The 23,191-nt window shown below is 30.7% G+C and overlaps 2 protein-coding genes and 3 long non-coding RNA genes across 7 annotated transcripts in view; 1 reads left to right on the forward strand and 4 right to left on the reverse strand.

The window, feature by feature from the left end:
- Positions 1 to 274: 274 nt before the first annotated feature.
- LOC103312881 (uncharacterized) lies at positions 275 to 3,838 on the reverse strand. Of its 2 annotated transcripts, none has more exons than XM_015979466.2 (12): positions 3,410 to 3,838; positions 3,199 to 3,362; positions 3,128 to 3,154; positions 3,047 to 3,079; positions 2,966 to 3,001; positions 2,887 to 2,916; positions 2,814 to 2,840; positions 2,726 to 2,761; positions 2,642 to 2,677; positions 2,553 to 2,597; positions 2,256 to 2,505; positions 275 to 618 (listed from the first exon to the last, which is right to left on the reverse strand). In XM_015979466.2, exons 1-12 carry the CDS (start codon positions 3,627 to 3,629, stop codon positions 329 to 331), a joined length of 1,194 nt encoding a protein of 397 aa, XP_015834952.1. In that variant the 5' UTR covers positions 3,630 to 3,838; the 3' UTR covers positions 275 to 328. The 2 variants fall into 2 exon arrangements, with proteins under 2 accessions (XP_015834952.1, XP_008192901.1); XM_008194679.3 differs by having other exon boundaries at positions 275 to 615; positions 3,410 to 3,832.
- A 10,033-nt stretch (positions 3,839 to 13,871) lies between these two features.
- Positions 13,872 to 14,238, reverse strand: LOC103312861 (uncharacterized). Its single transcript, XR_511424.3, has 2 exons — positions 14,067 to 14,238; positions 13,872 to 14,006 (listed from the first exon to the last, which is right to left on the reverse strand). It is a non-coding gene; the product is annotated as an uncharacterized LOC103312861 (long non-coding RNA).
- A 1,608-nt stretch (positions 14,239 to 15,846) lies between these two features.
- LOC107397829 (uncharacterized) lies at positions 15,847 to 16,221 on the reverse strand. The gene is made up of 2 exons (XR_001574840.2): positions 16,052 to 16,221; positions 15,847 to 15,991 (listed from the first exon to the last, which is right to left on the reverse strand). It is a non-coding gene; the product is annotated as an uncharacterized LOC107397829 (long non-coding RNA).
- A 2,149-nt stretch (positions 16,222 to 18,370) lies between these two features.
- LOC103312860 (uncharacterized) lies at positions 18,371 to 20,497 on the reverse strand. Its single transcript, XR_511423.3, has 2 exons — positions 18,561 to 20,497; positions 18,371 to 18,501 (listed from the first exon to the last, which is right to left on the reverse strand). It is a non-coding gene; the product is annotated as an uncharacterized LOC103312860 (long non-coding RNA).
- Positions 20,498 to 21,599: 1,102 nt separating this feature from the next.
- VGlut (Vesicular glutamate transporter) overlaps positions 21,600 to 23,191 on the forward strand; it is a 38,910-nt gene continuing 37,318 nt past the window's right edge. For both annotated transcript variants that reach the window (XR_001574839.2, XM_008194630.3), the window contains exons 1-2: positions 21,600 to 21,864; positions 21,922 to 22,037. Coding sequence is in view for 1 of the 2 variants with exons in the window: in XM_008194630.3 (XP_008192852.2) it covers positions 22,024 to 22,037 (14 nt within the window). In the remaining variant the exon portion in view is untranslated. The remainder of the gene's footprint in view (positions 21,865 to 21,921; positions 22,038 to 23,191) is intronic.

The following is a 23,191-nucleotide window of genomic DNA, read 5'->3' on the forward strand; positions in this document are numbered from 1 at the left end:
TAAAATTTTACGATTGAGAATATTTAAATCAACTTTTTTCTATATTTGCCCGACTCAAGCGTCACAAGTGTGTTACAGACAGGCAAAAACTGCAAAATTTGGCGATCTGTTTTACTTTAATCGTATTTTATGGCATAGTAAATAAGTTATTAAATGCGCATTTGAATGAACTTGTCAATAACCATCAATCAATGGCATTTTAATGTTGGGAAACTTCGTGTCCAATGATCTAAATGCAAACAGGCATTAGACATTGCACAAAAAATACATGAAGTAATAAACAGAAGGATGAACAATTTATTTGAATCACAAATTCAATTTTAATAATTTAGTTTGACTCGGTTTCACTGATAATACTTTGCCGTCGTGACGACTCTTCACTCCTCAAACCATTTAATCCGTTCACTTCGCTTTTAGACTTGCTGCGCCTTTTCAGATCATTCTTGGAAGAATCATTCTTTTTTTTCAAAACGAAAACACCTTCAACACCTTTCGGTATCTGCCGTGGTTTGTGTCTTGTAGACTTCATCACTTCGAAAGTCGTGTATTCTTTAAACTTCGAGATTTTGGTTACGGCGTATCTCACTTCTTCGGGTTCCTTATCTTCAACCACTTCTGCTAGAAATCAAAATTAAAAACAAAACAAGCTCAAAAAAAACGGATATTAATAAAATATTCTAGGTAAAATAGTCTAAATGCTATAGGTAGAAATACTTGGTGTTAATAAAATCTGCTAAAGTAAAATAATTGAAATGCTTGGTAGTAAATGCTATGTACTTAATAAATTATGATTTGCTAAGTCAAATATTGTAAATGCGAAGTGAAATAATCTAAATGTTAAGTGACAACATATTTTTAAATAACATTAGCTAAGAAAAAATATTAATACTACTTAAAATACTACTACTAAGTAATGAACGTTCACTTGGTGAGCTGAATATTTGAAATACTAGACAGATAAAGAACAATTTTGAACGTGAAGATCTGGTCAAAATTTATCTCTTTTATAAAAACAACAAATCAATGATGTATTTAGTTGACCCTTTTATTAGAAAAACAGTAAGTAGTACAGTCACGATCATAAAGAATGTGTGGGAAGCAACGACTTATCACAACTTACTGTCTTGGAGCCAGACGTGGTAAATAATCAAATCGAGCTCAACGTGCAAAAATACTTATTTATTTACCGAGTTTGAAGTAAATTGGACGCTTTATTGTTTAAACGTCGAGTGATAACGAGAGACTTAACATCCAGGGGTGAAATAAATGAACCGATTTACACGAAAACGAGGTCAATACAATATTTTATACTCTGAATTAGACTCAACAACGCTTAAAATTCATAATCTGACGTTTCGTATTGAGAAATGATTGTCAAAACTTTCTTACAAAGGAAAAAACTTTAAATCAATCTTTTTACCACCAAATTTTTTAATAAAAAATTTAAATGAAAAGTTTTGTTTATCACATTTCTTAAACCCTTTATGGATAATTGATAAAGAATGACAAAAAAGCTCAATCACTGACAGCCGAAGAACTCGAAATGTGGAATTCTAGACTCTCCAGTTTTGAAATGCCATTATTTACTGTGCATTTATTATTTTTATTGTGCTTTTATTATTTTACTATGCATATATTATTTTTACTATGCATTTATTATTTTTACTGAACAAAAATACTTGCCGTTTAAATAAAATACTGTACATTTAATTGGTACCCTTTAAGTATTAATTAATTTCAATTATATTTTCCTTAAAAAAGATAAAACATCAAGTTATTCTTTACCCACTTTACACGAAAAAGTAATTTTTAATTTATTAAGGCGAGGAACATAACTTTAAATTGCAATCAAATTTTAATTCACGACTAATTTGACTTTTGTCAGTGCAAAGTAAATGGTAACTCACTTGGAATTAATTTAACTTTAAATTAAATTTTAGTTCGCTTTCTATACACTGACTCTAATTATACGATTTTAATGTCATTGATGCCTAAAATCAAATAATGAATCCAAAATAGAAAACAAGAAAACATTCGAAGGAATGATTTATTATTGTGGTGTGCGCTCAGCTACTTTCTACTCTGGTCTGTTTATAGGGGTGACATTCATTATGATCGTGACTGTACTTACTGTTTTCACATCAAGTTTATAATTTTTAACGAGCGATTATTATTTTTACCTAGCGTTTACGATTCTTACTTAAAAAGTGTACTTAGCGTTTAACGCAATAACCAAGCATCTAAAATAAACGTACCGTCTTTTTTTCCACACCGACATTTGGACAGATTTTTATTGGTACAAAGACACGGCCGTTTCCCGTTTTCAGGTTTTGGTTTAGATGGCTTTTTTATTACAGTGGATGCCGAACATTTGCAACATTTGCACGTTTTGCTTTTTTGGGGTGGTTCAGGTGGTGCAATGCAATGATCACCTGGACTGTCTTGTTCGCAAACTGTGATAGGATCAACCTGAGTCATACACGAATTTACTGCTGGACATTTCACCTTAAATAAATTCAAATAAAATCTCAATTTTTTAATGGAATTATTACAATCGGAAGTAACGCACTGCTCGTTTGCACCAACTCGTACTTTACCTAAAAATAATTTTGCGTTTAAGGTTTGTCAAAAAATGACTTACGCCGGGATCTGTCGTCTGAATTGCGTCCGATTTTAGCTGAAAATCAATGCTTTAGAAACCCAAATTCAAAAAAATGGTATATACTGTAGTGTCCGATGTTTGAATAAACAGAGTGTTCATCTGGAAAAATGCACAAAATAAGGAAACATTTCGGAATATTGTAATTGTTTACTGTGGGTTTAGGTCCAGCAATGTCGACCTGAAACCTGAAATTTTGAAAAATGATAAAAAATCGAACGTCTTACTTGTGAAGTTTGCATTAAATTTGACACCACCTGAATTACAAAAATTATCGAACATAAAATTAGATAAGAAATCACCTACATTTGACGGAAGTGTCTGGGATGCGACTGCGGTCATCTAGAAAAAAAAGTACACGCAAGATATTATCCCTAAATTACTTACGGTTGGTTCGATTTGAAATCCTGCCGAAATGACCTGAAACAATAGCTGTAGACTGTACACAGCCAGGATAACTTTGCTTACGCTTGGAGTATCTCTTTCAGGAACATCCTGAAACAATTTATTAGGTTTCAGTGTGGGAAACCTCCAATTACCTGTTCCCGTTCAGGTTCCTCGTCGCCTGATTCGTCTCTGTCTCCACAAACTCTTAATTTGTTGCACAAGTCAATAACCGTCTGGAGTCCTGTTAGGATAGTCTCATCGGCGGTGTGCCCCAAAACACGACTGTATAAATCAGGCCCGCGCTCACAGCGGTCTCCTATTAATTCAACAATTTTTCGTAAATTTTTCTTAACAATTACTTACCTTTAGCTTTATCTTTTTCGGTTTTTGATCCTTGTTGCGAGTGCAAAGATGCGTCTTTGGCTGAACTAAACGATCCATTTTTTGTAATAACACTTTGACTACTTTTTGAAGTTCTGGGTTTCTGACTACGAACCGATTGGGAAATGGAAGGCGAAGCGGAAGAACTTTTGACTAGATTGTTTCTTGAAGACGCTTTTTTCAAATTTTCGGTGGCCGCCATTTCAAATTACCGAAAGCACTTGAATTTGATTTTATCTGTGACAAAGCGTGTCATTTTGACACAGTGTATATCGGGTTCAAATCGAAAAATAATGGTGCAAACAAAAATACGATCGGAACGAAATGCGACTATAAATATGTCTGGGGCAATAAAGCCAGACAAACTGTACGTGTGAGAAGGTACAATGTACTTTAAGAGTTGCACGTAAAACATGTTTCGTTATATGAAATATATGATCTATTTTTCCTGAGTAATGGTTTCCACGAAACGCTGCTACTTCCCTGAAAATAAATCAAGAGGGAAAATCAGAAAATCTGCTGCAGTCGCGGATCATTTGCCAAATAGCCATTGTAGAAATTAAAATGCGTTCCTTTTGTTCGGCTTGATATTTGATTAAAAAATGAGGGCTCGGGGATATTTGCATGGATCGTCCTACTTAGACGAGAGATTGAAAACACACGAAAGAAGTTTTTTACCCGTTTTATTCCACCCATTATGGATTTAATTAATTCTCGTTTCATTAATTGGTAACTGTTTCTACGATTTATAGTGATTGTAAATACAGAAATAACAATAAAATTATTAATTAGCTCTGTCTTCAAGCTATTAAAAAACCATTATTTATGCGTGTTTATTAGTTTTATGGACACGTATGATATTTCACGGTCACTTTTACTACACTAGGTGGAGCTAAACAACTAGCTCGTTCTCTAATTTAGCAAATTTAACATAAACCACAGGAGCTTTTCCGGACTGCTTGTTAAAGTCTTAACACAAAAAATGAGTTATGAGATCAGCTTCAAAATGAATAAGTATATTAGAAATAAGATATGATTCATCTAATATTAAATATAATAATTTAATAAACTAACACAAAATTAGGGGAGAGTGAAGTAAAATGATCCTTCTAAGCGATAACACCTGTGTGTTAAATTTTTAGACCTTTGATAGAAGAAGATTCTTTTATAAGTATTTTGTAATGGTCGGGACAGCTAAATATTTAAAGGTCTTTAATAGCGAAGAACCAAATGCGCACACTGCTAATGGATCATTTTGCCTCATAGGTAGGAGTAAAATGTTCTCTTGAAATAATACCATTATTATGTAATTGATTTTCATGGCAAAAGCATACCTAAGCTCTTAAGTTAGAGTTTTTAGTAAAGTTTGTACAAATACCAGAAAAAGATAATTTATTTTTATTATAACAGCAAAATTCTTCAGGAACTCAAAAATGTGGTACAAATAAAAAAATATCACAAATGGAGCAAGTGTGTCCTTTAGCAAGCTGAACATTCACTTTGAATACACATGTAGAACATTTGTAATTATTTTCATTGTCGATTATCCCGCGGATTCACCGTTTGCCCATTCATAATATAAGGGATCATTTTACCCCAAATGCTTTACACGACTTTTAAATTCTACACGGAGAAAACTGTCTATTAAAATTTGTCTAGTACGTTTTTTCTAATAAAGTTAATAATTTATTTTTGTTAGCATTAATATTTAAGACGTTACTAACTAAAGAATATTTTCTTTAACAAAATTAATAAATTTTTTGAAAAAAATCAATACTTCCGTACATAGTTTCTATTGTTTAAAAATAATATACATTACGCTTTAATACTTAGATGCCAGGTTTCGTTAATGATTAACTTAAGGTATATTAAAATGTAACAGAATATTTTTAACTGATTATTTTATTGCCATTTAATAAACTTTGCGACTATCATTATTTTTAATGAAAATTTTAATAATGTGTATTATATTTTCTAAGTGTAATGGATTTTTTTCTCTGAGTAATATTTTTTTGTTAGTAGATATGTGTCTTACTACCTGCGGATTTTATTGCCCAACTATTCCATGGCACATGGTGTACAATGGGTATCAAGACATAGCTTTAACACAGAATCTAAAAAGTATCTACCTTAAATCAAAATGTTACAAAAGAACAAATCACGCCGCTGTTCCTTCACTTTATTTGAAGAGACTATAGCATGGCTGTCCGTGAATACAGAACACTTGAAAAATAAAATGCTACGCTCGTGACCAAGATCACACTACTAGTTTTCTTGATTTTTGGGGGGACCTCAAGGGATTTTTTTACTCCACTTTCCTCTACATTCAATAGTTAACATGTTAAAATTTAACGCGAAAAAAATCCGTTTCAAGCTTATTTGTAACTTCGTTATTAAAAACTTTCTGCTTTAATTTACAATTTTTCAGTTTTAAGAAATTTCTCTAAATAGATATTTATCTCGCTTAAAAACGAGACAAATATAAGGTGAATTTGCTAAAAGTTTTATTTGGGACTAATTAATTACTTAGACGATTTTATTGTATTTTTTTGGAAGTTTAACAAAAATTTAATTTTTCTTGTTTTAGAACTCTTCTAGTTCTTGGATTTTAGAGTACTGAATAAATGAAGTGTGTTGGATTTATTTCATTTTTCACTCTACAACTTTAAATGAAAATTTTTGCTTTACTAGAAATTTTTCAAGTTTATTACTCTAAAACAAGATAAATGAAATGAAAAGGACTAAAATAATATCAGTTTTGATTTTTATTTGCACTTTTTTGTATAAAGATCTACTAACATACCTGAAATATTTTACTCTAATAATTCCAATTTACTCTAAAGAGATTAAAAGAACGTCAATTCTGACTAATTTAGTGAGATTATCGATCAAAAAAGTAAACATAGGTACACAACGAAAATGGCCAAAATAATGTTAATTCTTCGGAATACGTTTATCGGGAATAAGTAAATTTTCGAATTTTTTTATATTTAGTATTCAGTATAGTACAGTGAAATATCCATTAAATGGACACGGACGGTGACACGTTTTTTGTCTGGTTAATGGAGGGTGTCCTTTTAACAGAAATAATAAAGTATTCATAAACGCACACTAAGTAAATTTATTAAAGACTTAGTAACATGATACTGTTTGGCACAATAACAATAGCTACTTATTAACTCTTTCGTGAAAAAAAGTGTTTTTTTTAAAGTTTGCACATCTTGTTCATCAGTATTCGCAGATTCGTCAGAAATATAAGTACTTAAAATTTATATAGTGACGATCTTTCAGATGTCTTAAAAATTTAATTTTTGGAGTCTCCGCAAACTTTTTAACTTTTATCACTCAGTCAAAAAAACTTCGCATTTCACAAACGTTTTCATTTTCGTACTATTTTTTTACAATTTTACCTTTATTTTTGACAATATTTGCTGATTATTAGATCTTCCTATTCCTTATTTTTTTATAAATTTTCTTCACTCGGTCTGTTTTGGTCTTAAAAATTATTTTTATCAAACGCTTTTTTAATTTTATTTATTATGATAACACTGTATGAAGAATGAAATGATGTACATACTAACAAAGTTAGTAGGTCTTACAGGTCTTACTAGTGCAATAATAACTTTAAACTTTAAACAAATGTGTATCCGCTTATGTGATTTCCTGAATTTTCCGTCGGATTGTCATAATAATAACACCTGGGCGCATGGGCCTATTGTCTGTTTAACAGAGAGATTTTGTCTTTGAGGAACTTAATTGCACTGTTCGCGTCCGTTTATTGGAGAGTCCACTTAAAAGAGACCATTTAGTAAACTCAAAAGGGGACTAACAAAAATATCCATTTGTAAGAGGGGTCCGCTTATAGGAGGTGTCCCTCAAGAGAGATTTTACTGTATATAGTGTAGCATTTAGCAAAAATAGTCATTTTTGTTTCATAAAACTAGTTTTAGCAAAGTAGATCAAAATAACACCATATTCGTCTGCAAACTTGTGAGTTATGAAAAGAATATTTCGCAAAACGAGTGTGTTTTTATGTCAAAGAAAAGTTTTTAGCCTTAATATTTTTTGCTTTTATGGCATATTTAGATTAAACACGAACTGTTGGAGCAAAAAAAATCGTAAAATATTAATTTTAGATCCACAGGTTGTGACTGATTTTTTTAATTCGTTACCAATCAAACATAATTTCTATTTGTTTTCGTAATTTTTCAGATGGCTTTTAAACCATGCAGTAGGACGTAAATTTAATTTTAAATTTTAAATGCTTTCAACAAACATTTTGGATAAATATTTTTGAGTTTTGTGGGCGATTTAACTACTTGAAAATCGGGCAGTTAATTTGCGGAATTACCACTCAGAAATTTATTGACGTCAAAGTGAGGGTAGTGTAAAAAATTCTTGTCAACAAACGCTTTCTGAAACAAACTTTTACTACCAGAATTGAGATGGCGTTTTCAATTTTGTCTTTTATTGATTCGAGGGTGGGTGTAGAAATATGAAATCCAGAAAGGGAGGATTTTCGGATGATGTAACAGATGTCGCTTTGTGAAGCTGAATTACAAATTTTCAGACGGTTTAATTTTCTAATCTAATTTTTAGCCAAGTGCTTATTGCATTAAATAAATAATTAAAACAAATTTGTAACAAACAATACGTGAGATTTTGGAAAAAATTGTGAAGTGATGATTTCGTCTGGGCAAGATTGCATTATCGATCGCAATTTGCAAGTGGAGGGCTGTCCGAAATCAAAGCGATGTGCAAACAAAATTTCTCATTAGTTACAGCCTGTAATGTCAATAGTGGTGGTAAATGATCGCACCCTCTCGACTTTTTGCTGATCGGTTCATCAAAGCCCGACTTAGACAACCAACAATACTCAATTTCCGGCCGTATTTAGCAAAATGCATCGGATTTAATGACGGGATTAATGCAGATTAGATCAGAGTCCCGGGATCTAATTACTGCCATCGAACAATAGCGGGGCGCAAGCGTCTCGACACCCCTTTTAAGTCGCATTATTAATTTGTTTAGTGAATCGGGGCTGAATTTGGCACTGGAGGTGGCTTTGTTGCAAATGCGGTTATTTGCCGTATTTAAATGATCAATTTTTTGGTGTGTGTGGACGGAGCTTTGGGGGTGGAGGCGTCGAGAAACGGTGCCGCCTACGCTTCGGAATTACCTACGCCCCGAAATTGCTCGAGTTTTCACATGCGAAAAGACGTGCTATGACAAGGTTAATTAAAATCGTATTTCAAAAATTTCAGCCGAGCGCCTACGTTCACGAGCTAATTATTTTCCTAAATGGAAGGACAACCTATTGTCATTGATAATGAATCGGAATTACGGAATTTTAATACGTCGAGACCCACCTTTGAGGTGAATGAAACAGTAGGTGGAGGAAAAATTTTCAAACGACATAAAAATCGAAAAATAAGGACGATTCCTTTTTTATTTTATTACACATCTGTCAAACACTTTATTATACACCTATGTTGGAAAAAAACACAAATAGTTTCTGGTTTAAACGCGCGTGGACTATTTTTGACTTTAAACCGCAATTTCAATAAACAAAAGCGATTGCACATAAAATTATCAACGTACGATAAGCTAATAAAATTTAATTCGAAATCTAAATCTTATTGAAATTTTATGTTCTACTGTTTTATGTGTATGTTTTGTTCTCAACAATCGCAACGACAATAACTGATTATGATGACTATAGTTTACAAGATATATTTCATGCTAAGTGACAGTCAGCAGTAAAATAAAATAATTATAGGTATTGAATCTTGTATTGAAAATCTGTTTGGATGATGTTAAGAATATCAATTGTAGTTTATTTTTTCAGACACGTTGTTAAAAAATGCTAAGAAAACGCATACATCCTGAAAATGTCCATCTTTCTGCTGCAGCTAGATTAGAATCGATTCGTATGTTAATTCTAGTTATTGGGTCTTGAATTTTATTAGACTTTAAAACAATAAAGAAACTCTATTTTAGTTTACTTCCAAACAAATAAACCTTAACTACTGGAAAAACAGTTCAGATTGTTTGAAAAATGTGTTCTCCCTATGCAAACAAAACCTTGGGATTCAACAGATCACTATTTTGGAATGCCTGGCATTCAGTTTGACTGTTCTGCTAGTAATTGAAAGAAACAAATATAGTTTCAAATGGTATTTTGTTACGACGTAAATTTAAAAAATGGTGGAATGTAAGTTAACAATTCAAAATCTGAATTTAAATTAACTTAACAAAACTAAATTACAGTGCCTAGCTTAGGTGGATGTTGATTAACTTGAATACTGAATATAAATTTTTCGTAAAAGTGTTTTTGTACTATTCAAAAATTAGGAAAAAACTATACACAACTTAAGAAAAATGTTTTTTGTAGGAATATTTTTTATTTCAATTTATTATCCTTTGATTCTTTAGATGCATTCGGATACGCTAAAAAACGTCACTTCTTCTCTAACTTAACAGAAGCTAGGTAGTAGGTACTAAAGCAATCAGCAATTCAGTTTGATCAGTATTTAATTGATTTTTGTACAGTAAAAAAGTAGGAGTGTATAAAGTGCCTGGTAAAAATTGTATATTCACAAGATCTAATTTCAATAATAAAAATATTCAACGTTTAGTAGTAGGTATTTAAATTAAATTGGCTTTATATTTAATACATTCACTTGTAATAAGACTATCCATTTTTGAAATGAAAGCACTATATGTATTTATTGTGCATTTATTACTAATAACTGGACAAAAATACTTGACAGTTAAATAAAATACTGTGTATTTAATTAGCTTCAAAAAATATTTACGAGTAATTAATTAGATTCACCAGTAACTATGTACAGACTACACAATGTTTAGAAAAGAATGTAGGATCTCAGGTGGTTTTGGAATTTGAATTTGCCGCCTTTAACTATTTTATTTCTACGAAATTTCTGAAAACTACCAATTTTTATCTACCCAAGTAACCGGTAAAAAAGACAGACAATTTTAAAATTAAAAACTTAAGATTCTGTATTTGTTGAATTCTAGTTGTTTCTGAAAAAAAGTTTTTGATGTTTAGAATAATTTGATTCTAGAATCTTAATTGTTTATAGATTCTAAGTTTGAAAAAGAAAGAATTTCTTTAATTTATATTTTGTGGTGTCAATGTTCTTTGAATTCTACAAAATTTTCATTATTTGCGACCTTAAAATTACTAAGTTATTTTTCTGTTTATCTACAATGCGATTCAAAATAGTCGGATAAACTCTCAAATGGTAATAAAAGACGTTTAGTGAAGCATCAAAATGATTTTTTTCAACAAGTACATTTCTGTTTATTTGCTATGTCATAAAAATTTGAAATGCCGAAAACTTAACTTAAAAATTTAACTTTGAAGAGTTATGTTTTGTGAAATGTTTTTTTCTGTCATGACTTTGAAACCTTTTATCACTACACTCAAGAGACTGTCCGACATTTTTTAGTCACCCTGGATACAAAACTTATACATGTAGGTTTATTGAATTTAAATTTTAGAAAAAATCTTAATACCTAATTAAACTTAAGATACATAGTAAACATCAATTTGATAATTTTTACAGTTACGAAATACAGGTTGTCTCAAAACTGGCGAATTCTGAGTTCAGAGCGTTGTAGAATGTAGAGAAAATAACTTATTAAAATTAGTCCAAATACAGGGTGTATCAGAAATACGTGTGTTAATTTCAACACGTAATAAAACTGATCAAATACAACTACTTGTTTATATAACATTTTGCCAAGTTCTTATTTATAGTTTTCACTGTTTTCCTCCTTTTTTTTTGTGTAAACGGTTACTGTAAATTAGTTTGTAGGTATTTATAGCAACAATTCTCATTGTTGTTTTAAGTTGTTTAAATTGTTCGTTTCTATCACAACGAAAATAGTTCGGCTCTTTTATTTTTGTACCCATAAGCGGGTTTCAGTATGTTATCTTGTTCCACATTTTAAAAAAATTAGCAAATTTTTTTTATTGAATAATTACAAATAGAAGTGATGTTTTATTTGTTGAGCTCTGTTATCTGTTAAAATTAAAACACGTATTTCTGATACACACTGTTTAGAAAAAATTAAGATTCGGGACTTCCCCACAAAGATATATTGGTTTGAAAGTGCACTTTAGGAAGAGTTTGAATTTTGATTTCTTTTAAACACAGACAACAAATTTCAGTGTTTATTGTTATTTATGGTGAGATGATTGTGGAGAATAATAATGTAACACAACTTCTTGAAAAATTAGCTTTACTTTAGAGAAGTTTTTTTATTTTTGTAATTTTTCTTAAAATTGAAGCGGCAAATTACAAAAATAAAGCTATTTTTAAAGAAAATGTGTAACATTATTATCTTGCACAATAATCTAGACAGACCACTAACACTTTCAGCCTACATTTGAAGAAAACGCAATTTAAAAGTGATTTATAAACCAGTGAATCTTTGTGGGCAATCCACCAATCTTTATTTTTTTTCTATATTTAGACTAGTGAAAACGAAGTTTTAAAATATTTTTGACTTCAAATCTACAATTTTGTAGTTAAACTTTCTAGGTTTTAAAATATCAGTTTCAGGTTTCACGTTCAAAAATTAAGTCTTAATTTTTAGTGTTTTTTATGTTAATAATAATGTTAATGAAACCGTCAAGTTTTGGTAAAGATTCAGATGATCCAACACTGAAATAAGCACAAAAGCATATGCGTATTTATTCTCTAAACCGCCTGGAAGCAATCTTTTTATCCCAGCAACAATCCAGCGTATCCCAGCATGGGTTCCCCGCTATCGACACCCCAACTAAACGGCGCTTAAGTCGAAGTGTAACGGTGTGGAAATTATCACGGCGATAAGTCACCAAACGACTTCATCATCACCGGCTAATAACCATTACCCCAGTGTTTGCATCGCGATGTCCACAAGACAAAAGGGTGCATTTTTGTCGCTCCCGACTTAATCTCAAAGCTAAAGTATCCAGAACGCGAAGGGGTGCTAAGCGAACTCATCAGTTTCCAGTGATTTTCAAATAAATGAGCTTTTAGGCGAAAGAGGGATCGGTAATTTTATTCTCTCCTCGAAACGCTCTCCTTCATAAGACTCGTTAAAGCCAAACAATTTTTACGAAATCGATGCTAAGTTTTACAGTGTTTCAGCGATTTTTCACGTGGAGTTAGCTCTCCCCATGATGCTCACCTCCGTTGCCAGGACTTCAGATTTAATTCCGCCGGCTAACTCAAGCGGAAGTAAACTGTTTCGATTGACATCGGGCTTTAATAAAATCGGGGAAGAATTGTTGCTAAATGGCTCTTTGGTGCGGTAAAAATTTGTTGACCGTTGCTAAATAGGTCGAGGTTCACTCTAAAACGGCGCTAGGTATTGATCTATCCCTCGGGAGTTTGCCCAAGTCTCCCGTCTTCCTCTCTCTGTTTGTCCATTGACTAAACAGTTCATTTCGAAATAAACTGAATATGGAAGTAGCCGACGCGCGTTTCATATTTTTGCCAGGATTGTTTTCAAGCGCCAACCCTCGATTTGAATTTAATTAACTACAACTAAAGCGTGGGAGCACCATCTAGTTAATTAACGACTACAAAATTTCCTGCTAATTGGGTTAAATTAATTCTTTGTGTGGGTGGGTGCTCCACTAGCTACTAAGTTAAATAGGACAAAAATTCGCTCGATTTAGTGTCTAGAAAAATATTAAACATAAATCATTTTTATTACAATTTACTGGAGAGCCAGGACTGGGTAGAGAAATTCCATTTCACGCATTTGCGTTTTGGAATTGTTACCGCACCAAATCACAAAATCGATATTTACAATCCCCATACAAATTAAACGCAACCTTTTATTTATTTATTTAATTATATTCTGTTACTTAGATTAATTAAATAAATACATAATTTTTTAAACATGGAAAGAATCTGGTTAAATTTGTATTCACCTACCCACATATTCTACTAATAATTTAGAACAAAACTTTTGGTGCATAACTGCTTACGAATAATGCATGTACATGCACAATTTCGAGACTATACAAGTGTTACTACTTTGAGAGAATATTTGTTTAAGAATTAGAAATTGACTGATTTTAAATTACGAAAATTGTACATGAGCTGAAAATAGGAAGCTGTTCAATAAAATGATTTCGACTGATTAAGTAAATTGTGTTGCCTACAGGTTACTCACTATTGAGAGTCAATAAACATTAACTTTTGCTAATTGAAGTGGTTTTGTTCTTGTTTTTTGTTTAATAAGTATTTTGCTTCTAAATAAAAGTTGAGTTTCCAGTTTTATTTTTATTTATTTCAAAAGAAAACTTAAACCAAACGAATTACTTAAAAAATATGTAATGTAAAAATGTTTAATTTTTTTCTTGTTTGGGGACAAGGGATTTGAACTTTGGTTTTCTATTAATGAAACTAAAAAACATTTAATAATTGTTTTATTTTTTTAATGTCATGTTTTCATTTGTGACATTTTTAATTACAACTTTCACTACCCCAGCCGCAGTAGGGTGGTATACGTCGTTGGCTTGGAAAACCATCTGGCTCTCGTTTTACCTCTAAAAATAATAACGATGTATATTAGTAAAGGAAGGGCAAAAATTACTAAAAACTAATACCGTATGTCCTCCACGGATCTTCATCATCATCACGTCCATTAAATGCATTTGCAAAACTTGCCACAAGTAAGAAGAAAAACAATGCAATTCCAAAGAACTTCATCGTGAAATGATTGATGTTTAAAGTGTGAAAAGGCTTATATATAAATCAATAAATCGAATAAAAATTGCTTCTCCTACAAGTAGTTACGAATTAACAATAGCGTAAAATTGTAAATAATTATCAAATATTTGATAATAAGCTTATAAAGCCAATGTCGCGTTTTATGTTTTAAATTAACTTAGCTTTACATTTCATAGTTATCTACAATCAAAAATTTGTACGGTGACCAATATTCTTAAAATTTAATCGCAAGTAATAAGTTATTATTGCACATATAATTTAGAGAAAGAGTAGTATTTATTGTGAGATTGCAAAGAAAATAAGTAGTTTTTTGGACATGGATGTAAAGAAGAAAAAACGATGCATAAACTACCGCAAAAACATGCCGTAAAACTACATAATCAGGTATATTAAAAAACAAGTTTCATAAAACCAGTCTTGAAGCACGAATTGAGTTTCAAAAACGAGTTTCAAGGTCTCATAAAGCGAGTTTTTCGTACCTACTATTTTTTAGAATTTGCTTCTTTTGTCTCAATTTTAAAAGTGTAAAATTTTTGTTTTATTAAAATTGTGCCAAAAAACACGAGTATGGATGATAATAAAGATAATCTTGCAAGAAATGTTACGTCAAATAATGACTATTATGGCATGGCACTTGATGACGTTACGTGTTTTAATATGCCTATTAAAGCCTTAAAATTGGGTCAATTTACAAAAAACTTCTTTAGAAGTATATAATTGAAACATCAAAATGCATTTTTCCGTATAAAAATCCACGTTTTGTTTAAGGAAAATCAAACTACATTGTGACAAATTTTAGCTGGAGAAAAGGGAAAAATTATAATAAAATAATATAGTCTGTCTATGTAGGATCGTAGTAGTTATTAAAAGTTTGCCGCTTCTTTCCAAAAAAAAAAAACAAACAATAACGCATATTCTGTAACTTTTTTAACGGGTTGTTAAAATTTAACACTGGTTAAAATTGCAAATCTAGCAATGTTATTAGTTACTGTTATAGCAACAACGATTAATGGCCTTTAAATTTTAACGGTTTCATTACAGAATACGCGCTAATGTTAGTGTATGAAAAATTTGGTTTTACTGGTTGCATGATTGGATAAAAATTGGTACTTTTCAGAAATTTCATAGAAATAAAATAATTAAATGCGGCAAATTCAAATTCAGAACCACCTGAGATCCTACACTCTTTTATAAATAGTCCGTAGTTAGTTTCGGAAGTGCAAAAAAACTACTTGAACACTGCTACAAACGTTGCTTTTTATTTAATGATACGACTTTGTGTAAAATTTGATCGTAGTTAAATGCTCTAACGGACCCTCAATATGTTATATCTAATTAAATAATTCAAAAATTGTGTCTAATTGTACCATGAGCTGAAAATAGGAAGTTGTTCAATTAAAACGAATTTTACTGATTGAGGTTTTGTTCCTGTTTTTTTATTAAATAAATTTTTTCTTTATAATTTCTAATTATTTGGAAAGAAAACTATCATAAAAATATTTAGTATCAAAAATTGTAACAAATTATGTGCAGCTTTTAGCCAACATTTTAGAAAAAGTTATAAAAAAAATTGTACCTAAAAAAGAATACTTTTTGTTTTTTTTTTCTTTAGGAAAAGGGATGTGAACTTTGGTTTTTCGCTAACAAATACTAAGAGACGTTTTATAAGTGCTTTATTTTTTTGATACCGTTATTTTTTCTTGGTGAAATTTTTAATGACAAGATTCACCCCTCCAGCCACAGTAGGGTGGCAAATATTGTCGTTGTCTCGGCGAAAAACCATCTTCTTCTGGTTCGAGCTCTAAAAATTATAGCAACCATGTAAATTAGTAAAAGAGCAGAAACTACTAAAAACTAATACCGAATAGCCCAGCAGGGATTGCAAAACTTGCCGCGACAAGTATGAAGAAAAATAATGCAATTGCAAAGAATTTCATTTTGAAATGATTAATGATTAAAGTAAATCGACGTTAATATACAAATCAGTAGATCGAATAAAAATGGTTCCTCCTACATATAATTACCAGTACAATTAAGTCGTAACAACAGCATAAAATTGTAAATAATAAGTAATAATTTAATATTTGATAGTCTATAAAGTTAATTTAGCGAATTTTTTGTCAGGTATTTGAAAATTTTAACGGTAATGATATCACTAACATTTTATTATTACACACATAATCTAGGGGAGGAATAGTTATTTTATATACACTGAGGTTTTTATTTTACTGAACATCACATAACACACATTAATTGTATGATCCTATGTTCAGTACACCGTTCAGTTTTAAAAAATCAATGTCAACTGTTCCACAGAAACACCTATGTTCAGCAAAATAAAATCTTCACTGTAGGATTAATAGTATTATGTGTGTTATGTGATGTTAATTAATATAAAAATCTTATTGTATGTTTTAATTACGTGCTAATGAAACTTTTAAACTTAATTAAAAAAAGGTAACAAAGTATGTTTTGGAATGCGGATGCGAAGAAGAAGAAGCAATATTTTCCATTTAAATCAGAATTAGAACCCTGTTTCTCATGTAAAATCAGAAAATGCCGCTTCATATATCTAATGAAAGGCATTTAGATATCGAATATTACCGTTCTTCATTTATTAAGACTCTAATTGGTAAATTCGGAAATAAGCTTCGATGCCCGATGTAACAATTTAGTTGCATTTTAACGAAATTTTCAAAAGAAATTAATTGAATTTCTCAACTGACAGATGTGACAATTGAGCAGAGCGGCACAAATTTTTTTACATGTAAACCAATTTCAAAGTTAACTAGATGAGATTCATTTAAAAACGTATTGTATTTGCAGCGACTTAACATTAATAAATTAATTTTAATCGCAAACGTCACAAAACTCACAACATTTGTGACTGAATGTCATAGGTAAAAGATTTAGTTCTCGAATGTGGGGTAAAACATTTTTATCCACAATTACATTCTAATTGGAGTTTTATCCACACTTATGAAGCATATAAAGTGACCGATTATCCACTAGTGGAATAAAGTAACTTTATTCCACTATTGCTATAGCAACTAGTAATTATGAGTGCCAGACAAAGCTTGCCAAGTTTTATTTTACGAATACGAATATTTTTAATTTAACTTTGATTAATTCTATTTTATTAAAGCGGTGATGTGGATAAAACTTTGTATTGCATTTGTGTTAAACACTAACATACAGTGTGTTCAAAAATGGTTGTTCATCAAGTTGACTATGGAATTCAAAATCAATGTACCGCTTAGTTCAAATAACTATCGTAATTTGTCTGTCAAGTCTTTGAACTAGCTTTTTACTTAATTTTTGGCATTTTTCGGCAAAGTTTTCAAGTGTAGGGTTTGTCTTGATTTGTGTTTTATATTTCTGTGACTTTTCTTGTTGTATATTTTTTGGCTTTTAGATGCGATGGCTTTTTGCATTATTTTGATGTATCTGTCACTTTGACGGCATTTACAATATAAATTAAGCGGCACATTACGTTTAAATTTCAAAGGTGACTTGATGAACAACCATTTTTGAACACATTGTACAATAAATAACTATTAGGAGCTAAAGCGTTTCTTAGTTTTGTCTGTCATCATGACAGACAATGTCACTGTTGTCACTTTCTTGTGCCTTTCTCTGCTTCACTGGAAAGGTGATGATTCCTTCGTTGCGAAACGGGAAACACTGGACTAGACTAATTTTAAAAAATTAAAAAATACTTAACACATTCGAAAATTTCAACACAAAAATCCGAGACTGACGTTTGCTTATAAATATTGTTATGGTAATGAACCACCTGCAAAACTTTCTGATTATTTTATTCCTTTACCTTTTAATGTAAATAATTTAAAAATTGTGTCTGGTTGTAACATGAGTTGAAAATTGGAAGTTGTACAATTAAAACACATTTCACTGATTAAGGTTTTGTTCCTATTTTTTTATTTAATAAATTTTTTGTTTCTAATTTCTAATTAGGTTGGAAAGAAAACTTAAACCAAATCAAAATTTCTTCCACAAGAATATTTCGTATTAAAAATTTTGACAAATTATGTGCAGCTGCTTGGCAACATTTTGAAGAAAATTATTTAAAAAAATTGTACTAATGAATACTTAATAATTTTTGTTTTGTTTGGGGAGAAGGGATGTGAACTTTGGTTTTCTGCTAACAAATACTAAGAGATGTGTTATAATTGCTTTATTTCATTGATACCCGATGAAATTTTTAATAACAAGGTTCTTTGCCCCAGCCACAGTAGGGCGGCAAACGTCGTTGCCTTGGCGAAAAACCACCATCTCCTTCTGCTTTAGGCTCTAAAAATAATACCATGTAAATTAATAAAAGAAGAGCAAAGGCTAGTAAAATCTAATACCTAATAGCTCAGCAGGGATTGCAAAACTTGCGGCGACAAGTAAGCAGAAAAATAATGCAACTCCAAAGAATTTCATTCTGAACTGATTGATAATTGAAGTTTGGAACGACGTTAATATACAAATCAGTAAATCGAATATAGATTGTTCTTCCTACAAGTAATTACGAGTACAATTAAGTCCTAACAATAGCATAAAATTGTAAATAATAAGTAATCAAATATTTGATTGTTCATAAAGCCAATTAGCCATTTTTTTATTAATTATGAATCTAACATTAAATTTTATACTTAACTTACAAATTTGAACGGTAACTAACATTTGATCGAGTAGTAAGTTATTATTACATGATAATGAAAATATTTACAGAGATAAATTAATTTAGAAAAAGTTGAGAAAGTAAGTTTTGGGATGCGGATTCGATGGAAAAGAAACAATTTTAATCAATTGCTTTTACATTACGTTTGCACAAAATAAAATTACATTATGATTGTTCTAAAATGACAATTTCTTTTAAGCGACTTAATTTTAGTTAATCAATTACTTTTAATAAGCTGCAGAAATATTCTGAACACAATAAATATTTAACAGCAAATCGCTGAATTCTGTCTGATTATTAATTTGTGAGATAAAGTAAAACTTATTATGTTCAGTCTAAATAAAATTTATTAAATTGTAACATTAACTGCACTTTTTTCCACATGTTTAATAATGTTACTAGAAATTAATTTACCTACATTCACACAGAACTCAAAACAAGAAATACGCAGTCAAAATCAAAAACGAAGAAGCAGCAAATTTTATTATAGGAAAAAGCAAAAGACACAATTACTATAGTTTTAAAGTATAAAGTCGATTATGGAAACTAGTAAATACAACCAGAGGTGTTCACAAAAACGAAAAAAATTACACAATCGAATTTAATTTTTGTTAAACTGTTTACTGCCTAAGGATTTCCCCGGCGGATGAGATGACTCATTGAAACTATTCTTGTTAGTCCTGTAAATGCAAACTAGGCGCCTGTTTGTCATACTAGGTAATAGTGTTTATGTCATTAGAAATAGTGATATGAAAACGCGATGTGAAAAGCAACCAGAAAGTAAGTTATATCTAAGTTTTCATACATGCTTAAAATTTATTGTTAATTAGATCATGCTTTCTTTTTTAAAAAAATTCTAATCCGAATAATTCTTTCTAGTGTCTTATAAGTGTTTCATCATACTCTAAGGAGTATGGTTATAAGGATGACGTTACCTTCATTAAAAAAAAACAGCTGGTTATCTCCCACAAGAACAGGAGAGATGACTCAATTTTATATGAGATATAATATGGCACATCATTTCCTACTATACTACAATTTATATAACAACGGTAGAAAGAAGAATATAAGATTTTAAAAGCAAAAAAAAGGAAAGGGTGTAAAACAAATAAAAAAAATACAGCTTATTTAAAAAAAAGATGGATAGTTTGTAGTCAGAAAAAACCTCATTGAATTTTGAAACACCCAATTCTAGAAACAGTAGCTGGTAAAAGTGGACTGGGCGAGCTGTGAAGAAAAGTATGTATAATCAATTAATCAACCATCAAAAAGGAACGATTGGGTTGAGTATATCTACTGCAATATGAGGTGTTCAATGAGGGATTGTTTCAAATTTTTAAGCTTAAGTGACAAATGTGGCAGCATGTAAAAAGAAGTAATGACGACTTAGAATTATTTAAATCTTTTTGGGCGATTACACTCATAGTTAGTGGGTCATCTGATCCTGGCACTATGGTACAGAGGGCTCAACTTCTGATTTTTTTGTTTTTTGTCATCTATTTTCTTAAATCACCATAACTACTAGAAAAAATAACTAATAAACTAATTAATTAATAAGTAATAGCAAAATATTTAGTCACTTTAAGTTGCTTCATTTTTTTTTAATATACGAGGACCTAGTCTATGATTTCTCTCAGAATTACGAGGTAGTTATTAAAATCACATTTTTTTTCTATTTGGTTACGTTTTTACCTATATATATATATATATATATATATATATATATATATATATATATATATATATATAATATATTCCTATTATATTATCATATTTGAACTTGTTCGTATGTACGTACTTTCTTCTTTGTTTCCTTCGTTTTCGTGGGTATTTATTCGATGTTTCAACCTACACGTTTATTGTTTTCTACACAGATTGCTATAGAGCAAGAGCTTACATCTTTACTAATTTTGTTACACTCAGCGGAAGATCTCTCTTCCATATGTCTTCTTTATACTAGAGAAAAAAGAATAAAAAGTATTAACACTAATCGCCAAATTTGTTCTATAGAACAGTGTATGTAATTTTTGTCATTCAGTTAACTGGATCGTTGACATAATGAGATATTCACTTAATCGATCTTATAGTGTCTTTCAATATGCTTTTCCGTTTGTAAAAGTATTAATTTTCTGAGCTATCTTGCAATACGTTTTTATATTATATTTTATTATTATTATTATTATTATTATTATTATTATTCTTATTATCTGTATTATTGAGAAAAAAGTGTTTTTGATTTTTTACACTGTTTTTCGTTATGTAAATTTTCAAATTATCTACAAGTAGACGATTTTTTAAAAAAGACTAGAGGCCGGTTCCAGGTTTTAAGAAGCTTTTCAACCCGCAATTTTTAGGACTTTTCTTGAAACCTGAAATAATCTGTTTTGTTTGCTGATTTTTTCAAACAAATTGATGATTTCTTTGTACTGTCTGTGCTCAAATCTGATTTATTTTTCCTAGTTTTTATTTAGGAGAAAATAAGAACATGGTTTGAACTTGGTAAGACATCAGTGTTATTTTCTACATTTTATTCCTATTAGTAAATTGAATAAAAGCAAACCGTTGCCTGGCCCAAATTATCAAATCGCAATCAATAAACATTTTCCGGCGCACAATTTCTTCTCAGTTCCAAGCTGCATAATTTGGATATCGTAATAGTTGTAGGCAGTCAGCAGAATCAGTTAATAAGATCTTGAAAACAATCGTTCGTGATTTCCAAAATGGCCGACAATATACCGAAACTGCAATTTTTTTCATGGTCATGATTGAAACAATGTGTAATCTGGCGGCAAATCCCGCCCCCGAACGGTGGTTGGCGGCTGGATTTCAGGGCATACAGTAACGGATAGACGTCAGAGCTGATACTGTGGCAGGGCTCCAATGGCGAGGGCGGCGTGGAGACGGCGCCAAAACGTCTTCCCGGAGCACTCCGGGGACCAAACGTACCCCGGACCTGACGTCGTTTGCCTGATGCTGCAACAATCGAGGTAACTATTCGATTATTTTTATTAATTTTTCTACAATAAAAAATAATGAAATTACAGACTATGGCGACCCAACGGCCACACGTTGTAATGAGTGTTTAGTGAGAGCTCGGTTAGTGGCCAATTTAGCGAAATTGGAAATTAACAACACAAAAAAACGCAATGGGGGGCGGCTGGTAAGTGCATTTTTTAATGTAATTGTTAAAAAAAAACTAAGTTTGCAAAGTTGTTAAACACAAATCTGCTCCGGTCGTAAAACCAAATCGCAAAAAGTCGGGAAACGGTGATGAATTTTAAGCAGGAGTACGATCGCTGCGAATTGTAGCGTTTATGTTGAAAGCTCATCCTCTTTACTGTTCACTGGCTTCGGCTGATAGGAGCTTTAATCCGGGATTTATGTTATTTCCAGATTTCTTCACCCTATTCGACGATTTGATTGCCAACAAAGAGATTTAAGTTTGTGTCAGATTGATTATTTGAAACATTGTTATTTTTATTATCAATTTTTGGGTTCGGGGTAATAATAATGAAGAAATATAGAAAACATAAATCAATGGGTTCATAAAAGTAAGAGCTGCGGTTACAGAGAATATAAACTGAGATTGGGGGGAAGTGAGACTGTTAGGGACTAAACGAGGACATGTAAGGAAGATAAAGTACTAGAAAATAAAATATGAGAATGACAAAATGCTTTTTTTGATATATTGCGGTTTCATGTATTAGGTGTTTTTGTCTGGGAGTGCAGTAATTGTTATTGACGGCTTCTCAAACTGATTGAGATAAATTAATTACATTGAAAATAATAATAAATTGTTTCATGACATTTAAACAGCATTTTTAATAACTGGCATTAATGCATTAATACATTTCAGCACAGTTTGAATAATTAATATTAATTAAAATTATTACCATAATGTAATCAAGAAATCATTGTTTTTCGATCATTCATTAAGAACAATAGTTTGGTTAATTTTCATCAAATTAAACTTTTTTTGGTACATACCGGAAATCGAGACACAAAATTATTTATAAGAAATTTTGTTATTATTATTTTGATCTTTACACGCATTACAAAAAAATATCTAATGCTACACTTTAGCTGTCACTTTTTTAAAAGTTTAATTATTTTTGAGGTAAGAAAGTCTATCATTTGGACTTGTTATAGTTCTGTCAATTTTTAATTTGCAATGTTGGAACTCGTAATTGTAAAAATAAAAAAAAAATTAAGTGTTTTTTTTTACTTTTATAACGATTTTTCCGAGCGCTAAGCTGTTGTAACTCCTTATTAAAATTTTACCTAACGTGTTATTTTGGTTCAAACTACTTACTG

This window comes from Tribolium castaneum, chromosome 9 (genome assembly GCF_031307605.1).
Source record: "Tribolium castaneum strain GA2 chromosome 9, icTriCast1.1, whole genome shotgun sequence".
In the NCBI taxonomy this organism is placed as follows: domain Eukaryota; kingdom Metazoa; phylum Arthropoda; class Insecta; order Coleoptera; family Tenebrionidae; genus Tribolium; species Tribolium castaneum.